The 17,486-nt window shown below is 44.4% G+C and overlaps 1 protein-coding gene across 3 annotated transcripts in view; it reads right to left on the bottom strand.

Moving 5' to 3' along the window:
* Positions 1-805: 805 nt before the first annotated feature.
* Positions 806-17,486, bottom strand: part of MAK10 (MAK10 homolog) — a 35,267-nt gene continuing 18,586 nt past the window's right edge. Inside the window, exons 2-17 of one of the 3 annotated variants that reach the window (XM_087668828.1) lie at positions 17,350-17,417; positions 16,249-16,389; positions 15,998-16,165; positions 6,021-6,171; positions 5,650-5,729; positions 5,283-5,549; positions 3,924-4,067; positions 3,677-3,811; positions 3,472-3,570; positions 2,739-2,795; positions 2,528-2,652; positions 2,282-2,379; positions 1,940-2,058; positions 1,757-1,825; positions 1,514-1,612; positions 806-1,421 (exon numbers count right to left, since the gene is read on the bottom strand). In XM_087668828.1, coding sequence (XP_087524954.1) covers positions 1,149-1,421; positions 1,514-1,612; positions 1,757-1,825; positions 1,940-2,058; positions 2,282-2,379; positions 2,528-2,652; positions 2,739-2,795; positions 3,472-3,570; positions 3,677-3,811; positions 3,924-4,067; positions 5,283-5,549; positions 5,650-5,729; positions 6,021-6,171; positions 15,998-16,165; positions 16,249-16,389; positions 17,350-17,417 — 2,093 coding nt within the window. In that variant the 3' untranslated portion in view covers positions 806-1,148. Of the gene's footprint in view, positions 1,422-1,513; positions 1,613-1,756; positions 1,826-1,939; positions 2,103-2,281; positions 2,380-2,527; positions 2,653-2,738; positions 2,796-3,471; positions 3,571-3,676; positions 3,812-3,923; positions 4,068-5,282; positions 5,550-5,649; positions 5,730-6,020; positions 6,172-15,997; positions 16,166-16,248; positions 16,390-17,349; positions 17,418-17,486 lie in introns of those variants that run through there. The other 2 variants (XM_087668829.1, XR_015689022.1) reach the window with 2 other exon arrangements.

Raw genomic sequence — 17,486 nt, 5'->3', positions numbered from 1 at the left:
GATTTCATGCATTATTCAAAGGCACATTTCACAGAAGCAATGGCATCTCTAGTGTCCTGCTTACCTAAAATTCATTACTTGAACCAAGAACAGGAGCAAAATCTTAAGTTTGACTTTGCTATTCTGGAGTCGTGGTGCAATAAAAGGGTACCCACCTTGAAAACGTCTCAAAACATGCCTCTTTGTAATGGAAACTCCGCTATTGCTCTTATGAGGTCCTTCCACAATATTCTAGAAAGAAGCTTCCTTTTTGTGAAATTGCCCTCACGCAAGGGGCACATTTTCAAGTGCAAACCATCAACAAAGAGTTCTGCTTTGCTCTTTTTATCAATTGTAGGTTATGTATTTACTTACAAGCACCCAAACAAGTTTGAGTTCACTATGAAACTTACAACAACGAAGTACTTTTTGAATTGTATCACCTTCATGTCTTGACTTGAAGATCTAAATACCCAAACAACTCTAATTCACCATAACATTAGCAATTACCTGTTGTATACACAGTTGCCCTTCATTCCTATATGGGAGCAGTCACAAACATCTTCCATAAGCCTACAAGAAAAATACTTAAATATAGCATAAATTTGTCAGTCAGAATTTCTAAGTGCTTATCCAGATTGTCAGTAGAGAGATCAAGTTGGCATTACTAGGTAAAGCTGTTGCTGTCAAAGCAGTGAATACTTGACTGAGCTCCATCTACCACAAACAGTTCCACATCTCTCGAAGTGAGAGGGGCTTCAAATGAGAAACATGTTTAAAAACACTCGAAACAACCATACACTTCTAGAAGGAATGAAGCAGAACACAGGAACCCAATGATAGAGACTAGGAACAGAAGACAGTACAAAAGATTTCAAATCAAACATGGTCGACAACTTCATAAGTAACCTATATGCTGGGCTTCTGCAAAAGATTCATTCTACTTGTTAAAAATGGTTTCACAAAATCCCAAAAGGGTGCACGTTACAAGGGGCATCAAGCAGCACCTCAGATGCAGGTAATGACCAAAGGCTTCTTTCTCGTGCTACATTAGCCATAATCTCCTTCAGTTGTTCTGGAAAAATGCACATCACTGGAGGAAACTCAGTCATATGATGGAAATAATCCTGAAAACAAGCCTGCGACCTCAGAGAACTGTTCACTTGTTGTCAAGTGTTTCTTATTGCAGCTACAGCAAAGCATGGATGTTGAGAGAACTCGAATGACACCTTGAGATTATCTGCTGGTCCAGCTCTATCAACAATCTGCAGTACAATTCGATTCCTTATTGCAACCTGCTCCAGTTGTCGAATTTCTGTCATCCTTTGTGTCCGACTAATAGGAGGAATATCAGTCAACTTTGCAAGACAATGGTTCAGTTCTTGCAGATGCTGCTGAAGGGATACAAAAAATTGATTTGACCAACGATACTGCTCCTTTATCTGAGAACCAATCAGTTCCCTATTTGAATCAGTTTCCAACAACAAGCAACAATTTTGAACTCTACTGCCTGCAATGCTTCGAAATCACTTACCGAGAATTTCCTTTGCTGGATGAATTCCTGATAATGAACGTATGACAGTGGTTGTGGTACTGGCACCTTTTGAAATAACTCAAATCTTTGCAGGAATCTCTGATTTTGGGTAAACAAACGCCATAATATGGAACAATTATGAACAATCAAACAAAAGCCATAAACATAGAACAATTATCAACAATAAGTGAGCACATTTTAAAAGAGAAAGGTTTAATTGCTAGAAAGAATTATTATTGCTACCTCCTGCTGGGTGTTGAAGATGGTTGGCCGATGAATGACCTTTTTGTCAGCTGTTAATGCTGCAAACATCTACAAGTAATTTCTCTATGGAGGTGAGTAAATCTTGTCTGAATATTATAATGTGAACTTATTTAATTTCTTTTCTGCATGGTTATGATGTAGAATGCAAACGAGAGAACATACCCATGAAAGACCTTTGCATGCATCAATGTAACACTGCAGCAAGCGCACACCAGGAGTAGCCTTCAGCTCCTTCTCCAAAGCCTTCAGGGATCCTTTTTTCTTCTTCCCCTTTTTTTTGGCTGATGATGATAACAACAGAGAAAGTGACGTCTTCCAAGTAAGCCTATGGAAGCAACACAGAAAGTCACATATCTTTGACTCTGTGGACTAAGTTCATACAGACAAGGCCACAATATTACAAGCTAACTAAAGCAGGGATGACTAGCATGAAGCATAACATGCAGCAATCGACATACACTCAATCCCAAGATGATGTGCAACAGATGGAGAAAGTTTGCTTACATGCATCAAGTGTTTCAGAGAGTATAGGCTGCTCCTTACTTTCGGTCCTTCCAGTTGGCTGCTTGTAGTACAATTGTGTAAGGACATGGTCTAGGTACCTTTAAGACGCATTGAAAATGACCATTAGGAGCATATCATAGATTTTCTGGTGGCTTTATTTCTGACAATTGAACACAAAAATACCCCCCCACACAAAAAAAAAAGAAGTAATTATAATAAATTAAGGAATTAATAAATGAAACCTACCAATAGACCGTGCAATATTCTGCTGGAGCATAGAGCTCAAGTTGAAAACCTAACATCAAAAAATGCATGGAGATCCAACAAGTTTGCTCAGCAGTCCATCCAAGTATGCTGTTTTCGAATGGCTCCTGAATGCACAAAACCAATTAGTTTGTGCAAAAGCAACAGCATCCTTTTACAACCCATCAGCTAAAAATAGAATGATAGTACACACCTTGTCCTTCAACGGGGCCAAAGTGTTCTGCAAAAGATTATCAAAGAGTGCATCTGCCTGACAGAATTTCAATTGTTGTTAGGTGTGAACCTGCAAAGCATGGACACAATGGGCTGGACAAAGCAAACAGTTCTGGACATGTTGTGGATAATAACTTGAAGCAAGCGCTCTATCCTGGTCAAATTTCAAACATTGTTCTCCCTGTTTCCATGGCTAAATTATTTAGCCTGCATTGTTGCTAGGGAAATTGAGTTTAAAATATCTCCCAAGCTCTAAATAGTTGAGCATCCTTCAGAAGAATCATCATGTGGAGCAGCAAAAGATCCATCAATGCAACCATGATCTTTACCAGTTATCTGACTCTGTTTGAACTCCTCAAGCAATATCTACATTATATCAAGATTATTTTCCCTTTTGCAAGACATACTACAGGGTTGGTGGTAATGGTGTGTCAAGATGGCATTAAAGAATTTTGAGATGGTGTTGACAGTTGATTCCATCATTTGACTGATCCATAGGCGAATATTTTCATGCTTCCTTAACCCATTGGTGTGTGTCAAAAATTAACTTCTCAATGTTATGTTTGAACTTGTGGCCTTTTAACTTCTAGCACTTTGGATGAATATAGACTGACCTGAATCTTTTGACCTCTAAAAAAGGATGACCATGGCAAGTTTATGTTCATACCATGTTTTTTACATTTAAGACTTTGATGAGATGCAAGTGTGTTTACCTGCTGCAGTAGAGCACCCCATTCCAACAAGATCTTTCCTAGCTTCCGACGCTGCCATGCCATGTTTGTACAGAGTACTCTCAACAGACACACAGTCAACTGTTGGCAGTCCAACTGAAGGTTAAAATGGTACCATCCACAGATGATTCAGAAAACTTAATCCATTCCAAAATTAAAAGCCAGGTAGGATGGAATTTTGTTCTACCTGTCCTGATTTTGATATAAGATTATCAGATCCAAATGCTTCACGGCTGATGCTCTCAGGCAACCTTAAAGCCACATGCAGGACATCTGAAATTGAATCTCGTCCAAAAAGCTTACCATCGTGAATTAAAAAGTTCTGCATGATCCATATAAGAGTACACATATACCCACATGCTCAAGAACGTCAGTACTAAACCTTAGCCCATACACAACTGGAACTGGCAGCACAGATAGCCACAACTACATACTTGTAAGAATGCCCTTGCCACAAGGTCAGGTTCCCGCTTCTGAAAATCAACAAGGACCTGAAGGAGCTCTTCAAGGCTGACATTTGTCGACATGGAGCACACCAGATCCAAATCTTGAAGTAATTTCTCAAAGTAAGACACTGTCTGTTTAGGAACAAGGGAGAAAAGACAATGTACGTAGTCATCAACAAAAATCAATATTCTCCAAATATCTATGCAAACTTTAGTGATAAATAACAATCAAGTAGGAACCACCTAGAACCCCTGCAATTTGATTTCTTGGAAATTATGATTTCCACCCGCCAATTTTTACACAAGGGTTACATTTCAGACTGATTCAATAGCTTTGTGTCTGAAATTGACCATGCAGGGGAAAGAAAGATGGGAGGGGTTTTGGTGGTCTTTTTTCTTTTTTGGCTGGGGGCTTGAGTAGTGTTTTTGTGGTGTGCGGAGGTGGTGGTATGGGTTGGTGGTGTGTGTGGGTGGGTGCATGGTGGTGGTGGGGTGGGGTGGTTTGGTTGTGGGTGTGGGTGTGGGTGTGGTAGTGTGGTGGTGTATGGGGGTAACATTCCTAAATACATTACATATCCTAACGTTTGCATATTCTTCTAGACCCTTCAAAATTGCCAGTATTTGTGGGAGTTTGCACCACTTCAACCAGAAAAGCTCATCAGAATTGTCTGCAATACGGTGTACCCTTCAACAGATTGAAATTTTCCTAGAATGGCAATCTATAAACTAAACTTACAGAATTCCTTCTATTCCTCCTGGGAGGGCCACCTCCTTTCCCTCACCCACTTCCCCATCATGGGAGTCTTAAGTCCCTCTTTGCAGCAGTTCAGTTTCTTGTTTCAAGTTTTCGTTCATACTTGAAACTGCTAAGTTTCTTTCCACCTCTCATGCAGGCATCCACCAGAAACGGCCATTTGTGACCACTACCACCCCTGCATCCAGCATGAGGAGCTTCAAAAAAAGACCCCCTTTCTGAGGTATGGAGTTTTTCATGATATATCAGGCCTATCTTTTTCTGCCAAATCTACAATAACATCCTCCCCCAAAAAAAAACAAAACCAGAAAAAAAGCTTATATGTGATAGCTGCCTATCAGAGTGCCGGATTGGGAGCATTGTACCTAAGAGTGAACACTCTTAACAATTTTAACCAACAGAAGGATTTTTTTCCAGGGGATATGGAATGAAAAGGTTTTGACAGAAAAGAATGACTACAAAAGCTATTGAGTTTATCAATTGCTAGAACTTGCAGGCAGAAGTGGCAAACATTATAATATGGTACTGAAAAGACCCTGGCCCTCTCTTCATACAAATAAAAATCATGAATAGATTTTGGCTCCAATTGATACCTCTGACCAGGACACAACATTGATGGTGCGAGGTGGTGTCGGAGCAGACAAGTGCCGATTTACTTTTGGATTAAAACCAATGGCTTGCTGTCCAGATGCAGTTGTGCTCCGAGTTTGTATAGAGCTGTTCCTGCTACATTGCAATAAGAACTCAGCAGACTTCTGAACACCTTTCATCTCAGACAATGCTGCTATTATATGCTTGCGTGCCAGTCCGAAGCCTCGCCCTTGAGGCTTGTTCATGTTCAGCAGCGCATGATACAAAGCCTGAGTAGTCCAAATTAATCAAGCTTTTACATCTCAGGTATAGCTGTTACAAGATAAATTGCAAACAATCTGAACCAACCAAATATGTATAAACTATAACCTTTCGAAATCGCAACCGAGAAAGAATGGCTTGACAATATCCTTCTTCCAATTCCGGATCTTCTTGTAGGGGTTCAATATCTGTCAAACCAATGAGCATAGCAACCTGAAATTTCAAAGTTCGGCAACTTTTTGCAAACAGGTTTAACCTCACATTGTTTACAAAATATAAGCCAGCAGCATGACTTGCAACCAAATAATCCACACAGCAAAATGATGTAGGAAGAGCAATCTAGTAACAAGTATTGTGAAGAATCGCCACATTGGAAAACATAATGCAAGCACAGGCAGTCTGGAGATGCAGAGCCCTTAACGCAAAACCTACAGGTTTAGATCATAATCACCCAGTGCCAACAGAGGCAAGAGACTAACCATCTGCACTGGCTTTCTTGAATGTGGCATTCTTACTGCCCTTCAATTGTCGATTCACAACCTCCTCTATTGAATGCAGCAATGCCAAACACTTCCCATCACCTTCGCCCTCCAAAGGAAGACCAAAAGCCAAAGTAAAGAGTTCTTCCTCCTGCATTTTAAAAAGCATGTTTGTAACTCCATTTTTCCAGGCATGCCGCAGCTAATACCTCAAAGCAGATTAAACCCTTCAATAAGATCAATCTCAGTATGATCACCAAAACATCTAAACTGATAAATGTCATTTCAGTAAAAACTACAGCTTATAAGCATTTTGTCTAGAAAGATTCCTGTTATCTCTATCATAGTTGTTTTCAGACTTGTATGAAAAATTTTCAAATGTTTGAGAACGTTTGTAAATCAGATTTCTGAAATCAATGTTTCAGACTTGACTTTTTTTGGGGCCTAAAATATTTGGGGAATTCTTTCTAAAAATGATGATTTCTGGTCGCTTTTCTCTGTTTTTTGGTCTGTGAGTGTGTGCACCCTGCAAATGGCTTTTGCGGAGTGAGAATCACTGGTTTCAGCCTGCATGAAGTCCATGAACAGTGGGAAACATAGCTGCCTGCCTGGAAACACTGCTGCCTCAACAAGAGTGCAATGTATTCAGCCTGTACTGTTACTGTTCACAGCTGAAAGCTGAAGTTCTCTCTCTCTCTCTTTTTTTTTCGTAATGGTCTCTCTCTCTCTCTCTCTCTCTCTCTCTCTCTCTCTCTCTCTCTCTCATCACAATTTGTTAAAATATGTTAACAAATTAGGGTTGCATGTGATTCAGGTCTAGGATTCAAATCATACTCGAATCATACTTTCATATGCATTTGCATTTGATGTTTGATGCACATATGGAAAAACTATGATCTCTATAATTTCATAAATGAAATGCATGGGAGAGACAGACTGAAGAGAGAAATATCTTAAAATAATACACATACTTTACAATGGTTCATAAAAGACCATTATGACTTCTTGTTGATGGAGCATAAACGAGCTCAGCACCGTCGCGACACTCGGCGCTACCCCCCCACTCCGTCTGATCGCGCCCGCCCCCCCCTGTCTGGTTCACGCCCTTCGCCTCCACCTCTGCCTGCTCGCACCCGCCCCCCAGTAGGGATCACGTCCCTCGCCCTGCCAGTTCGCGCCCCCCAGATCACGGCCCGTTTTTTCTTCTGCCAGTTCGCTCCCTTCGTTCAGACATCTGTCCCCTGCCTCTGGCCGCCCACACGACTGGCCAGCTTGCCCACTTGGCACTTCCCCCCGCCTGTCCACCCAGGTGTCACTGCCCCCCCCCCCCCCCCCCAGTCCGCCCAGGCAAGACTTCCCCCCTCCCCGCCCAGACATTTCGCGCCCCCCCCCCCCTGCTATTGATCCCCCCCACCCTCCAGTTGCTCCCTCTATCTGCAGCAACTCCCCCCCCCCCCCCCCCCCCAGGTAGCACCGCGACGTGATTGGTAGTTCTCTCAGAAGGGACGCGCAATGGAAACCTCTCGTCAGACGCCGGCGCACTCTGCGAATGCTCCCCAGTCAAACACCTTGCCCGTAGTCCTCTCTAAGGAGCAGCTCTTAGCCATCCAAGCTAAGGAGCTGGAGCTAATGGAAACAGTGATTTATGGTCAAGTAGTAGGGCATTCCCCAGCCAGGGCCCAACTTCGGGACAGGCTTTACTCCACGCTACGCATCAGCACAATACAAATCGTGGAGACGGCCCTATTGGGCCAAGGGATCTTCATGGTCCGGCTCAGCTCAGCGGACACAGCTCGCGAGTTACTCGCCAATGCACCATATGCATCCACGAAAGGGGTCATATACATGGTCCCTTGGTACAGTGGCTTTACTATGGAGGCGTTTGCACTCCACAACAAGTTTCTTAGCCACCCAGTCACCCTTCTTTTCCCCGGCCTAGCGATTGAGTATCGCCAGTTGGTGGAAGACTTTGGACGGCTCTTCGGCACTCTCCTTCCCGCATCTTTCGAGGATGCAGTGACAGGAATAGGAGTCCCAAAGGTATGGGTGGCAGTGAAAGAGATCAAGAATATCCCACAGTTCCTAGAGATTGAGGCACGCAGGCATTCCTTTAGGGAGCAGGTCATTGTGATTGGGCAACCAGGGCAGTGCCTACGCTGCCACGATTTTGGGCACAAGGCAGTAGTTTCTACAAGTTTCGGTGCCAAGGCGGCTCCGCCGACAGGCTTGCAGGTGGACGCCGACGGCTTTACTCAGGTCCAAGACGACAGAGAGGGAGACGGCAAGGGGGGCGCAGTCAGCTCATCAAACCCAGCCTTGTTAACAAGGTACAAGCGGGCGTGCAACGCCCTCTCAGCAGAGCACTCCACAACCCCCCCTGTCTGTCCCACCCGGTAGGACCACAGCCCCCCACATCCTCCACCCGCGCCACAAACCACCCCGCCTGAGTCCCCACAGTCCCCTCACCCACCCACCCCCCACATCCCATGCCCTCCCCCTAACCTTGGCCCACACCGCCCCCTCTCCAGGGCCACCACCCCCCCCCCCCCCCCCCCCACACGTGCCATGCATCTCCGTCCATCCCACCATCCCTCAATCCTCTTCCCCCCCCCCACCCACCCCCCCTGATCCACACCCAGCTCAGGTGACCCACCCCCCCTCCTCCCACAAGAGGTGATGAGCCACACACACCTACCTCCTCCACGCACCAGCAATCCTCCCCCTCCCACACAGCCACCAGCTCATCCGCCCCTACCACCCGCCATACCTTCCCAAGACAGGCACAGCTGTTGCCACAGGAGTTCTTCTGCAGTGGCCCATGGTCCTACCTGAGAGTTACGGAACGCGGAGAGTTCCCGCTACCTCTAGACGTGGGGATCTTCGTGGTTCGTAAGTCAAGGAGGGGTAAGGTCCACCTACTAGCACCACCGGATGGACCAAACTAAACCTTTTTTCTTTAGGCCTCTCACTCAAGGGAATGGACGACCACACAGATTGAGGAGTTGAAGAGTCAGGTGGCGGATTGCATGATGGACATTAACTGGTGGGCTGGTGCCGAGGTCCTACACTTGAGCATTATCTTTAGAGCCCCCCCACAATGGAGAGCTCCGAGGGACGTGATCGAGTGGCTACCGATACAAGCGGCCCGTTTCAACCAGTGTACAGAGTCGCACTTCTTAGCATGGCTGATAGATGCACTGATAGTATCACCTGGTGCATCTATCACCCCTATGGTCCGGCCGAGGGCCACCATGGGGGACTGAAGTTCACCATCCAGACCGGCGGCAAAGCGCACTTACATGCCTCACAGTCTCTCCCCCTCATCAATAGCATCCACACCGAACAGATGCATGTTCGATCAGTCACAAGTTTCCCCATGAGCTTACACCTTGCATCTTGGAATGTGAATAATCTCCACTACAGTGGGGCACGTGGTTCCAGGAAGTTAATTGTTCAGTAGGAGCTATAGCCTGCCCTTGCTAGACGGATTGACATCTTGCTTCTACAGGAGTACAAGCTCACCCCCACCCAAGCCTAGTGGGTTGGGAAGGTACTTCGAAGCAGCTCACACGCATACTGGGAGCACGCCATAGGTGCCCACGGTAGAAGTGGAGGCATATGCATCTCTATTGGCTCGAGTCTCACCGCCTGTGTACGAGATCACGGGATATTAGTGATAGGAAGGATTCTATGGATCATACTAGATATTGGGGACGCGTGCATTGGAGTTCTCAATGTCTATACCCCTACGGAGGTTAGGACACGCAGTAGGTTTTGGGTGGAGATCATAGATGGACTCCCGGAGGTGGACTCCTAGATCGTTGGAGGAGATTTCAACAACATGGAGGCTTTGGAGGACCAGCAGGGTAGAGGCAGAAACTACCAAGGCATGGCTGGGGAAGAGCAGGAGGCATGGGAGGTCTTTTTGCTTGCGGTCGGAGCACGTGATGTGTAGAGAGACCTTGCGTTCCACAGGAGGGAGAGGTCATTGGACTTATCTTGGGGATATAGGCGGTTAGGTGGAATCCTGCCGGAGCGGCTGAATAGGTTTTATGTGGGAGAGTGGGGAGACTCTCGTGGAGGCCAGATTGAGCAATTGGCAAGCACCACACACAGAGCAGCCTCCAAAAACCCCAAAGCACTACCTTTGGTCATGTGAGGAGGCGCAACTCATGTGGAGAGGAGCATGTCGTATCCTTCGCCGTACAGCACCCAACCTTGGATATATCTCATGGGGAGCTTTTTGTTGGCAGGCAATCAACCAGGGCCGTCACCTTTTGTATGAGGCCGGGATGCAGGACACAATATTCATTATCGAGGCAAGGTCATACGCAGTGATCGGTTTGGAGACTCTACCCATCTGCCAAGTAATGGACCCCACAGCAGGCTGCTCGGAGGTATGGGAGATCATAGGAAGTCTTCCTGGATGGCATATCTAGAAGGCGCGGTGTCAGGAGGCCTTCGACGAAGAGAGACTTTCAGCATATGCGACCTTAGTAGAGCTTTGGACCTCCATCATCCACTCCCTCCGTGGCCGATGGGACCAAGTGCATGGCGAGTCCAAGGCTCGTAAGGAGCTCCGAGGTCACTTCATGCGCACTTGGGGCGGCCAGAGTCTATTGTTCGTGATGCACGCAAGCAGCCCCAGTTGGCGATATAACCCCCCCATGGCTTCTTGCACCCATCCCCCCCAGACCGCTTTGAGAGGCTTGTATACATGATGTATTAGTGACTTAGCATCAGCTCCAACTAGTTTGTTGAGCATGAGCACTCTGTTGTAATCAACTTTTTTGAGTAATATAATCAACCACATTTTACTTGCAAAATTGATGGAGCATGGTGTACAAAGTGTAAGCTCGTCCTTTCAAATTTCAATGCTCACATTCTAATACCACAATCCTTGTAACAGATCCCTAATGGAAGAGAACACAGGAATGTGTGCAGATTCATGTTGGCTGAGGGATTGTGGCCTCAAGCAGGATGAATCACCAACACTCCAACACAGGTCAGGTGTACAAAGTTGAACAAACCATGCAGTTCAAGAACAAGAAACGGCACAGAGCCATGAGGATGGACATCACCACAATAGGACATGGATTTCATAACCCCACCCCTTCGCACAAAGATGGCTCTCTACAAGGGAAATGCTTCAGCTAGTAGACACAGATACACATATCTCATTTGGTATGAAATGTGCTATAGCCTATAGGCAACACACCGCTTCCTCACACCATTTCCAAGTTGAGATGGGGAATTCTTATGAGAGGCATGGGAGGACAGGATATTTCAAAGATGCCAAATGCAAGAGGTGGAGATAGAAGAGCACAACATATGCAATTGTCTATGCTTGCATACTATGAGATACAAGGCTGCTAACACTGCCTTTTCCATCAAGGATTTGGTCCCTATATCCAACTATGTGTCAAAAGATGACATACCAACGAGACAGTGGGGTTTGCGGGAAGGAACACAGAGTAAACTCGGAAAACATGGAGAAGAGAAGAGAAGAGAGAAGAAACTCTAATGAATGGAATGATGAAGATCTGAATCATGGAGTGAATGTGAAACAAGGGAACAAGGGTGCCGTAGCACTAGGAAGATAATGAAGACAGCCACGAACCACGAACCGCAATGTCCTCCGGAAGGGGTGTGAGGGTAGTGGAGAGGCTGGAGAGAAGAGGTGACAGACTAAAGGAATTAGCCATGAAGAATGAGTAAGAGAGTGGCCTATAAATAGGCAAAGTCAATCTAGGATGGCGCCCCTTTTTGGGGCTGCAAACCCTAAACGCAAAAATGCAAACTGCGGGTGAAGGGTTTCTCAACACCCCCTCTCTGGCCCAAAAAGGGGAGCAAGAGAAGAGTGAGGTGGAGATGCAATGCTACATGTTGAAGAATACTCATGCAGCACATGCCACTTGGACAGTGTCCCTCGTGGGGAAATTGTTCACTTGCCCAAGCGCCCTAGTACAAAGATAATGAAATCATGCAATGCATAGAAGGAATGTTGGACTTTGTGTGGTGCCAAGAACCATAAGGATATGCCCGTACTCGATCTCGAGAGGTGGCTCCATGCTAACCAAGGGACGAAGAAGATCCACCCTGTAATCTAAGAATACCACCTGAAAGGAGACCTTTGAAGATAGTCAGGAGACTGGATGAGCTGTAGAACCCGAAACTCAACCTCGGGAGAGAAGCCACTAGCTCTATGACTCCATGCTAGAAGGAAAACGACGGCATAGCCACCAAGTCGTTGTTGAAGACCCAAGGGCCCTGATCTAGGTAGATCCTCCAGATCCTGGGTATGAGTAGAGGAAATGACTGCTCAAAGGAGAGCCACTCCTCGAAAGTGAAAGGTGGTGGTATGTGAAGAGCTTCATGGCACATAGGGTCTCTCTCTAAATCGGAAGGAATAGAAGTAGCAGCCCTCTCTATAGCCGAAGAAGAACTAGAAGCCCCCTCTAAGGGCGAAGTAAGAAAATCCCCTTCTCAATCCTAGTCTGAGAGAGAAAGAAAGTCCAACCACTCATGGCTCACGGCCTGCGAAGCATTTGATGACGAAGGAAGCACCACCGGTTGTGCCGAAGGTATCTGGGGCTCAAAAGAAGAAGTCGAAAAGCATCCAAAAGTGGCCTCTCGAACCTGCATGGAAGTGGGTGGGCAAGGACGCTCAGGATGAGCCAAATGTGGGGAACAGTCTCGCAATCTCGCAGGAGAGTGAACTATGGAGGAGATCTAGGCTATGGAAGCCACTGTACCCGGAAGTAGGTGGGGGAAACCTCCGCGCAGTGGGGTGGTCTCCAGGAGGGCTTATTACCTCACAAGGTCTTAGTGCCTCCGTGTGCTTGAAAGGACTTAGTGCACGTCGGGTGCGGCTTATTGCCTTGAGCATAATACTCTGATAGCCGATGCAGAACGATCTATGTGGCCCAAAAAGGAGAGGTGGCACAAGGAGTGCTTAGTGGAAGACACATATACTCCGGAGGGGTGGGGAGCAATGGTCGAAGTCGACAATCTTTGGTGGCATGACCGTTCATGCTGCAGTAGGAGCACCTAGTAGAAGGGCAATCTGTTAGGGGAGACACTATGGTACCGGTGTGGTAAACTGGATAAGGAAGGGTGAAAGGGAGAAAAAGGATATCTCCCAATGCACAGTAGTAAAACGCCGCAATAAAATGCAAAAGTAGAACACCACAGTAAAACGCCCCAGTAGAATGCTACAATAGAACGCAACAATAAAACACTGCAGTAGAATGCCGCAATAAAATGTCGCATTAAAACGCCACAATAGAACACGGCAGTAGAACGCCACAGTAGAACGTCATAGAAAAACGTCGTAGTTAAACGCGGTAGTAAAACACAATAGAGGAATAAGAGAAGTGGATGCCGAACCCGCCACCGGTCTTTGCCTTCATTGGAGTGGAAGATCTTCGCTGCTAGGTGAGCAGATCCAGCTCTAATACCATGTCAAAAGATGACGTACTAGCAAGACAGTAGGGTTTGCGAGGAGGAACACGGAGTGAACTCGACAAACAAGGAGAAGAGAAGAGAAGAGAGAAGAAACTCTAATGAATGGAATGAAGAAGATCTTAATCATGGAGTAAATGAGATATAAGGAAACAAGGGTGTCGTAGCACAAGGAAGATGATGAAGACAGCCATGAACCATGAACCGCAATGTCCTCTTGAAGGGGTGTGAGGGTAGTGGAGAGGCTGGAGAGAAGAGGTGACGGACTGAATGAATCAGCCGTGAAGAATGAGTGAGAGAGTGGCCTATAAATAGGCAGAGTCAGTCTAGGATGGCGCCCCTTTTTGGGACTGCAAACCGTAAACACAAAACAAAGAAACGCAAGAGTGCAAACTGCGGGTGGAGGGTTTCTCAACACTATGGCCTTCCTTAACCAAGACACATAAGGCTCCACCTTTTGGACATCTAAAAACACCAAGAGCAGTAGTTGGTGCATAGGATGGAGGACTATGAGCACTCGCAGACTTCTTCAAGGCTCCATCAACACTAGCACAAGCTCCACACAATGGAGAACTAATGGACTAACTATAGGCCATAGTTACCATAAACTTTTCGTCCTATTTCGTGTTTCAAGGTTTCCTTTCATTAGCTAACTTGAGGTTTCAAGGTTTCCTTTCATTAGCTAACTTGAGGTTTCAAGGTTTCAAAAAATATTATTTAAAACAATTAAAATTGTTATGTGCTAGAAATATTAGAGGAAGAAAAATAGATCCATCTATAGTATTTATTAGAGAAAGAAAACATATCCATAAAATGAAAATGTTCATTTCACCTAGATCCTAGAGTCAAAAGTCAAAAGCCTAAAACCAAAACATCCATTTCACCTACTAATTTAGAAATTAGCATTCATGACTCACCAATCATAATGTATAGGCTACAACATACATATAATACATAATGTAAAGTAAAAGTAGAAATTGATGTTCACAAGTGAAAACATTGTGAGGAGGCATTTTTGTTTAAGGTGAGAGGCCCAAGGTAGAGGGGAAGGTGGAGTGTGCGGAAGAGGTAGAGGACGAAGAGGAGGAAGAGATGAGGTGGAGATGGAGGAGAAGGAGAGGCACAAGGGGGAGAAGGAGGTGATGGGTTGTGCAAGGGGGAGGACATAGAAAATAATAGAAAAATATCCCGCATCTTCTTTTAATAAAATAAACTCTTTAAAAAACTTTTTCATTTCATGACCTTGTTTTGCAAAACAAAACAAAGTATAAAAAGATGGGGGGTGATTGGACACCTAGGAGGGTGGAAAAAATGCTAATTGTAAGAGAAAAACAACCCCCATGTTCTTTTTAATAATGGAAAGTTTTTTTTAAAATCGTTTTGCAAAAAAATTTCGTTTCACAACCCTATTTCTTGAAACGAAACAAAATGTTTCATGCATTTCAAGGTTTTGTGTTTCGCCCGTTTTTTGGTTACTATGCTATAGGCAGAGCAATCCTGTCCCATGGGACAAGTACAAGGTTGAAGGCATTACCATGGGAAATGTCTGAGGACACCCAACATTCCAATGCAATGCATGTCAACAAATTCTAAAATAGAGGAGTTAAGATCCCTCGAACATGGATTTGCACGATGGTAGGAGAGGTGACAGCTCTTGTATACATTGATGTCAGTGTCTTTTTTTGTTTTTGTTTATTTTGTTTGTCTGTCACGACGTATACAAAAACTCAGTTCTACCCATCGATTTGAGAAACATAGGCCATTTTGACCTCTTTCAAGGGTCCTGGTAAGTGACAGCCCCCTAAAACATGACATGACATACCACAAATTAGAGATAATTTTATGGAGATTAAGCTCATAATAGAGACTTAAATGATGTTCAAATCGATATGTATAAACTTCGTATATACAAGTACTACACCAATATACTTGTTATTGCTTTGTTACTTGGCATCACCTTAAGCACCAAACAATTGTACCCTCGGTCACTAAAACAATCAACTTTACAACAATTTGTGGCCTCTGTTTTGAAGTATGTCTACTGATGCGAAAAACCAACGTGGCCTAAATTCTTTACAGTAATACAGATTGATACATAATGGAAAGGGTGTGCACTGATGTTCTTACTTTGCTCCCCTAAACCTTAGTATGACTCTCTCCCTCTTTACCTCCCTCTTTTTGTGTGTGAAGTACCCAGGTTCAGTGAAAGCCGCCATGTTTGATAAAAAGGTTTGTGAAATAACGATAAGTTACGACAACACTTCTTCTCCAAGAGGCATACTTGTCATGCATCTCTCTTTCAGCAGACAAGGTTCAGTCAAAGCCATCTCGTTTGATACAAAGGTCCGTGTTCATACATATTTCAAGAGTATAAAATAGCATTCCCTGTTTTGGGTTGTTGAATCAACACTGCAAGCACTTTAACTCAGATAAACAATGTCAGAGAAGTTGCTCATAGCAGACAGAAATAAAATTCTCACACAACTCGCAGACAAGTTGGTAGTGGGACATGCCTCATTGGTATGTGCAGCAGAAACACAAGTCCGAATCAAATTACAGGTTACTCTGGTTATTCTGCAGTATGCGTGTAGGAGGGCATTCGGGGAAGTCCTGTCAAGGTTCAGGAGATAAAGACAAGAGAAAACAGTTTGAGCTAGAGGATGACCTTTGTGCCACGTTGCCTGTCTCAAAAGAACACATGCATAATGAGCTTTTGAAATTACATGAAATGAACAATACATAAACAAACCTGACTCGTTTATACCTCACAAGATAAGAGGTGGTCCATGACATCTATCAGCTCAAGGGTACTCAAATCTATAGGCGCTGCCCCATTTTTAACAGCGTCTTCCAGTGTGGTTGGACCAGAAGTTGACATTCCAGCATCCATTTTTGGATCCATGATCTGTCACCCACATTTTACTAAGTCTCACTAGTGAAAGACAAAAGTTAATGTGATTTGCAGGAGCTACCAGTTAGAAAGTCCAATAGAGCAAGATGTATCCACAAGCATCTCAGTGCTGAGATTGTCGAGCACTTTTAGAAAAGAAATTGTATCATAACTTAAAGCGATTGCATATCAACACATCAGACAGGTGCTACAGTGGGAAACCAGTCATTTGTGCAAATGGAAAGAATTATGCATCATAACTTCATAATACGGATGTCAGACTAGAGTTATTCCATGATCTTTATTTAAAATACAGAGGGGATCATTAAATCACATATTACGTCCATTATAAAGACTTGTAAAAGGTATTAGGCTGCCAGCCCAGGCACAATCCAGCACACTTCACATTGAATCCTTGAAGCCGCCTCATCGCCCTATCCAAGACAGATCATCTACACTTGCAAGTTGCCATGATCTGTCCAAACCAGTCACAACTATCTACAACTGCAAACAGTCCAGCTCGCCTTGACCTCTAACAATATCGCTTGTAAGATAAGACTCTATCACAGAGGTAGAGCAATAGCACATCTAAACAGGCTTCAAAATCTGGGACATGAACTAAACTCGTATTATTATTGGACATGATGTAGGACTCACTTGACTTGGCAACCATCAAGCAAACATACCATGCCTTCGCTTGTGGGCTTTGGCATTAACCCTTCAAAAATGCTCATTAAGCTTTTATAGATGAGCTAGGAGCCAGGACCAATTCAATGGCTAGATCAATATGAATCCCTCTCTTGGTCATTTGGCAATTTCTTAAGAGTTATTTGACATCTATCTGATTGTAAACATGAGACCTTAAACTTGCAATGATAACCATAAAGCAAGTCAATGCTTTTGCAACATAATTGAAGAAATCCTAAAAAAAGTTAAACAGAACTCAAAACATTGGCTATGCAAAAAGTAAATCACCTCCAATGCAGACATGGCCTCAAACAAATTGAAGTTCTCTCCATGCACTAATTGACCAACTTCTAACTCTGCCAAAAAGAAAACAAAAGGTCAATAAAGTTCTCTCCATGCACTAATTGAGGAAACTTTTAACTTTG

This window comes from Lygodium microphyllum, chromosome 27 (assembly GCF_053477565.2).
Source record: "Lygodium microphyllum isolate KBCC chromosome 27, Lygodium_microphyllum_v1.1.10, whole genome shotgun sequence".
Classification (NCBI taxonomy): Eukaryota; Viridiplantae; Streptophyta; class Polypodiopsida; order Schizaeales; family Lygodiaceae; genus Lygodium; species Lygodium microphyllum.
This window is presented reverse-complemented; position numbering and strand designations above follow the sequence as displayed.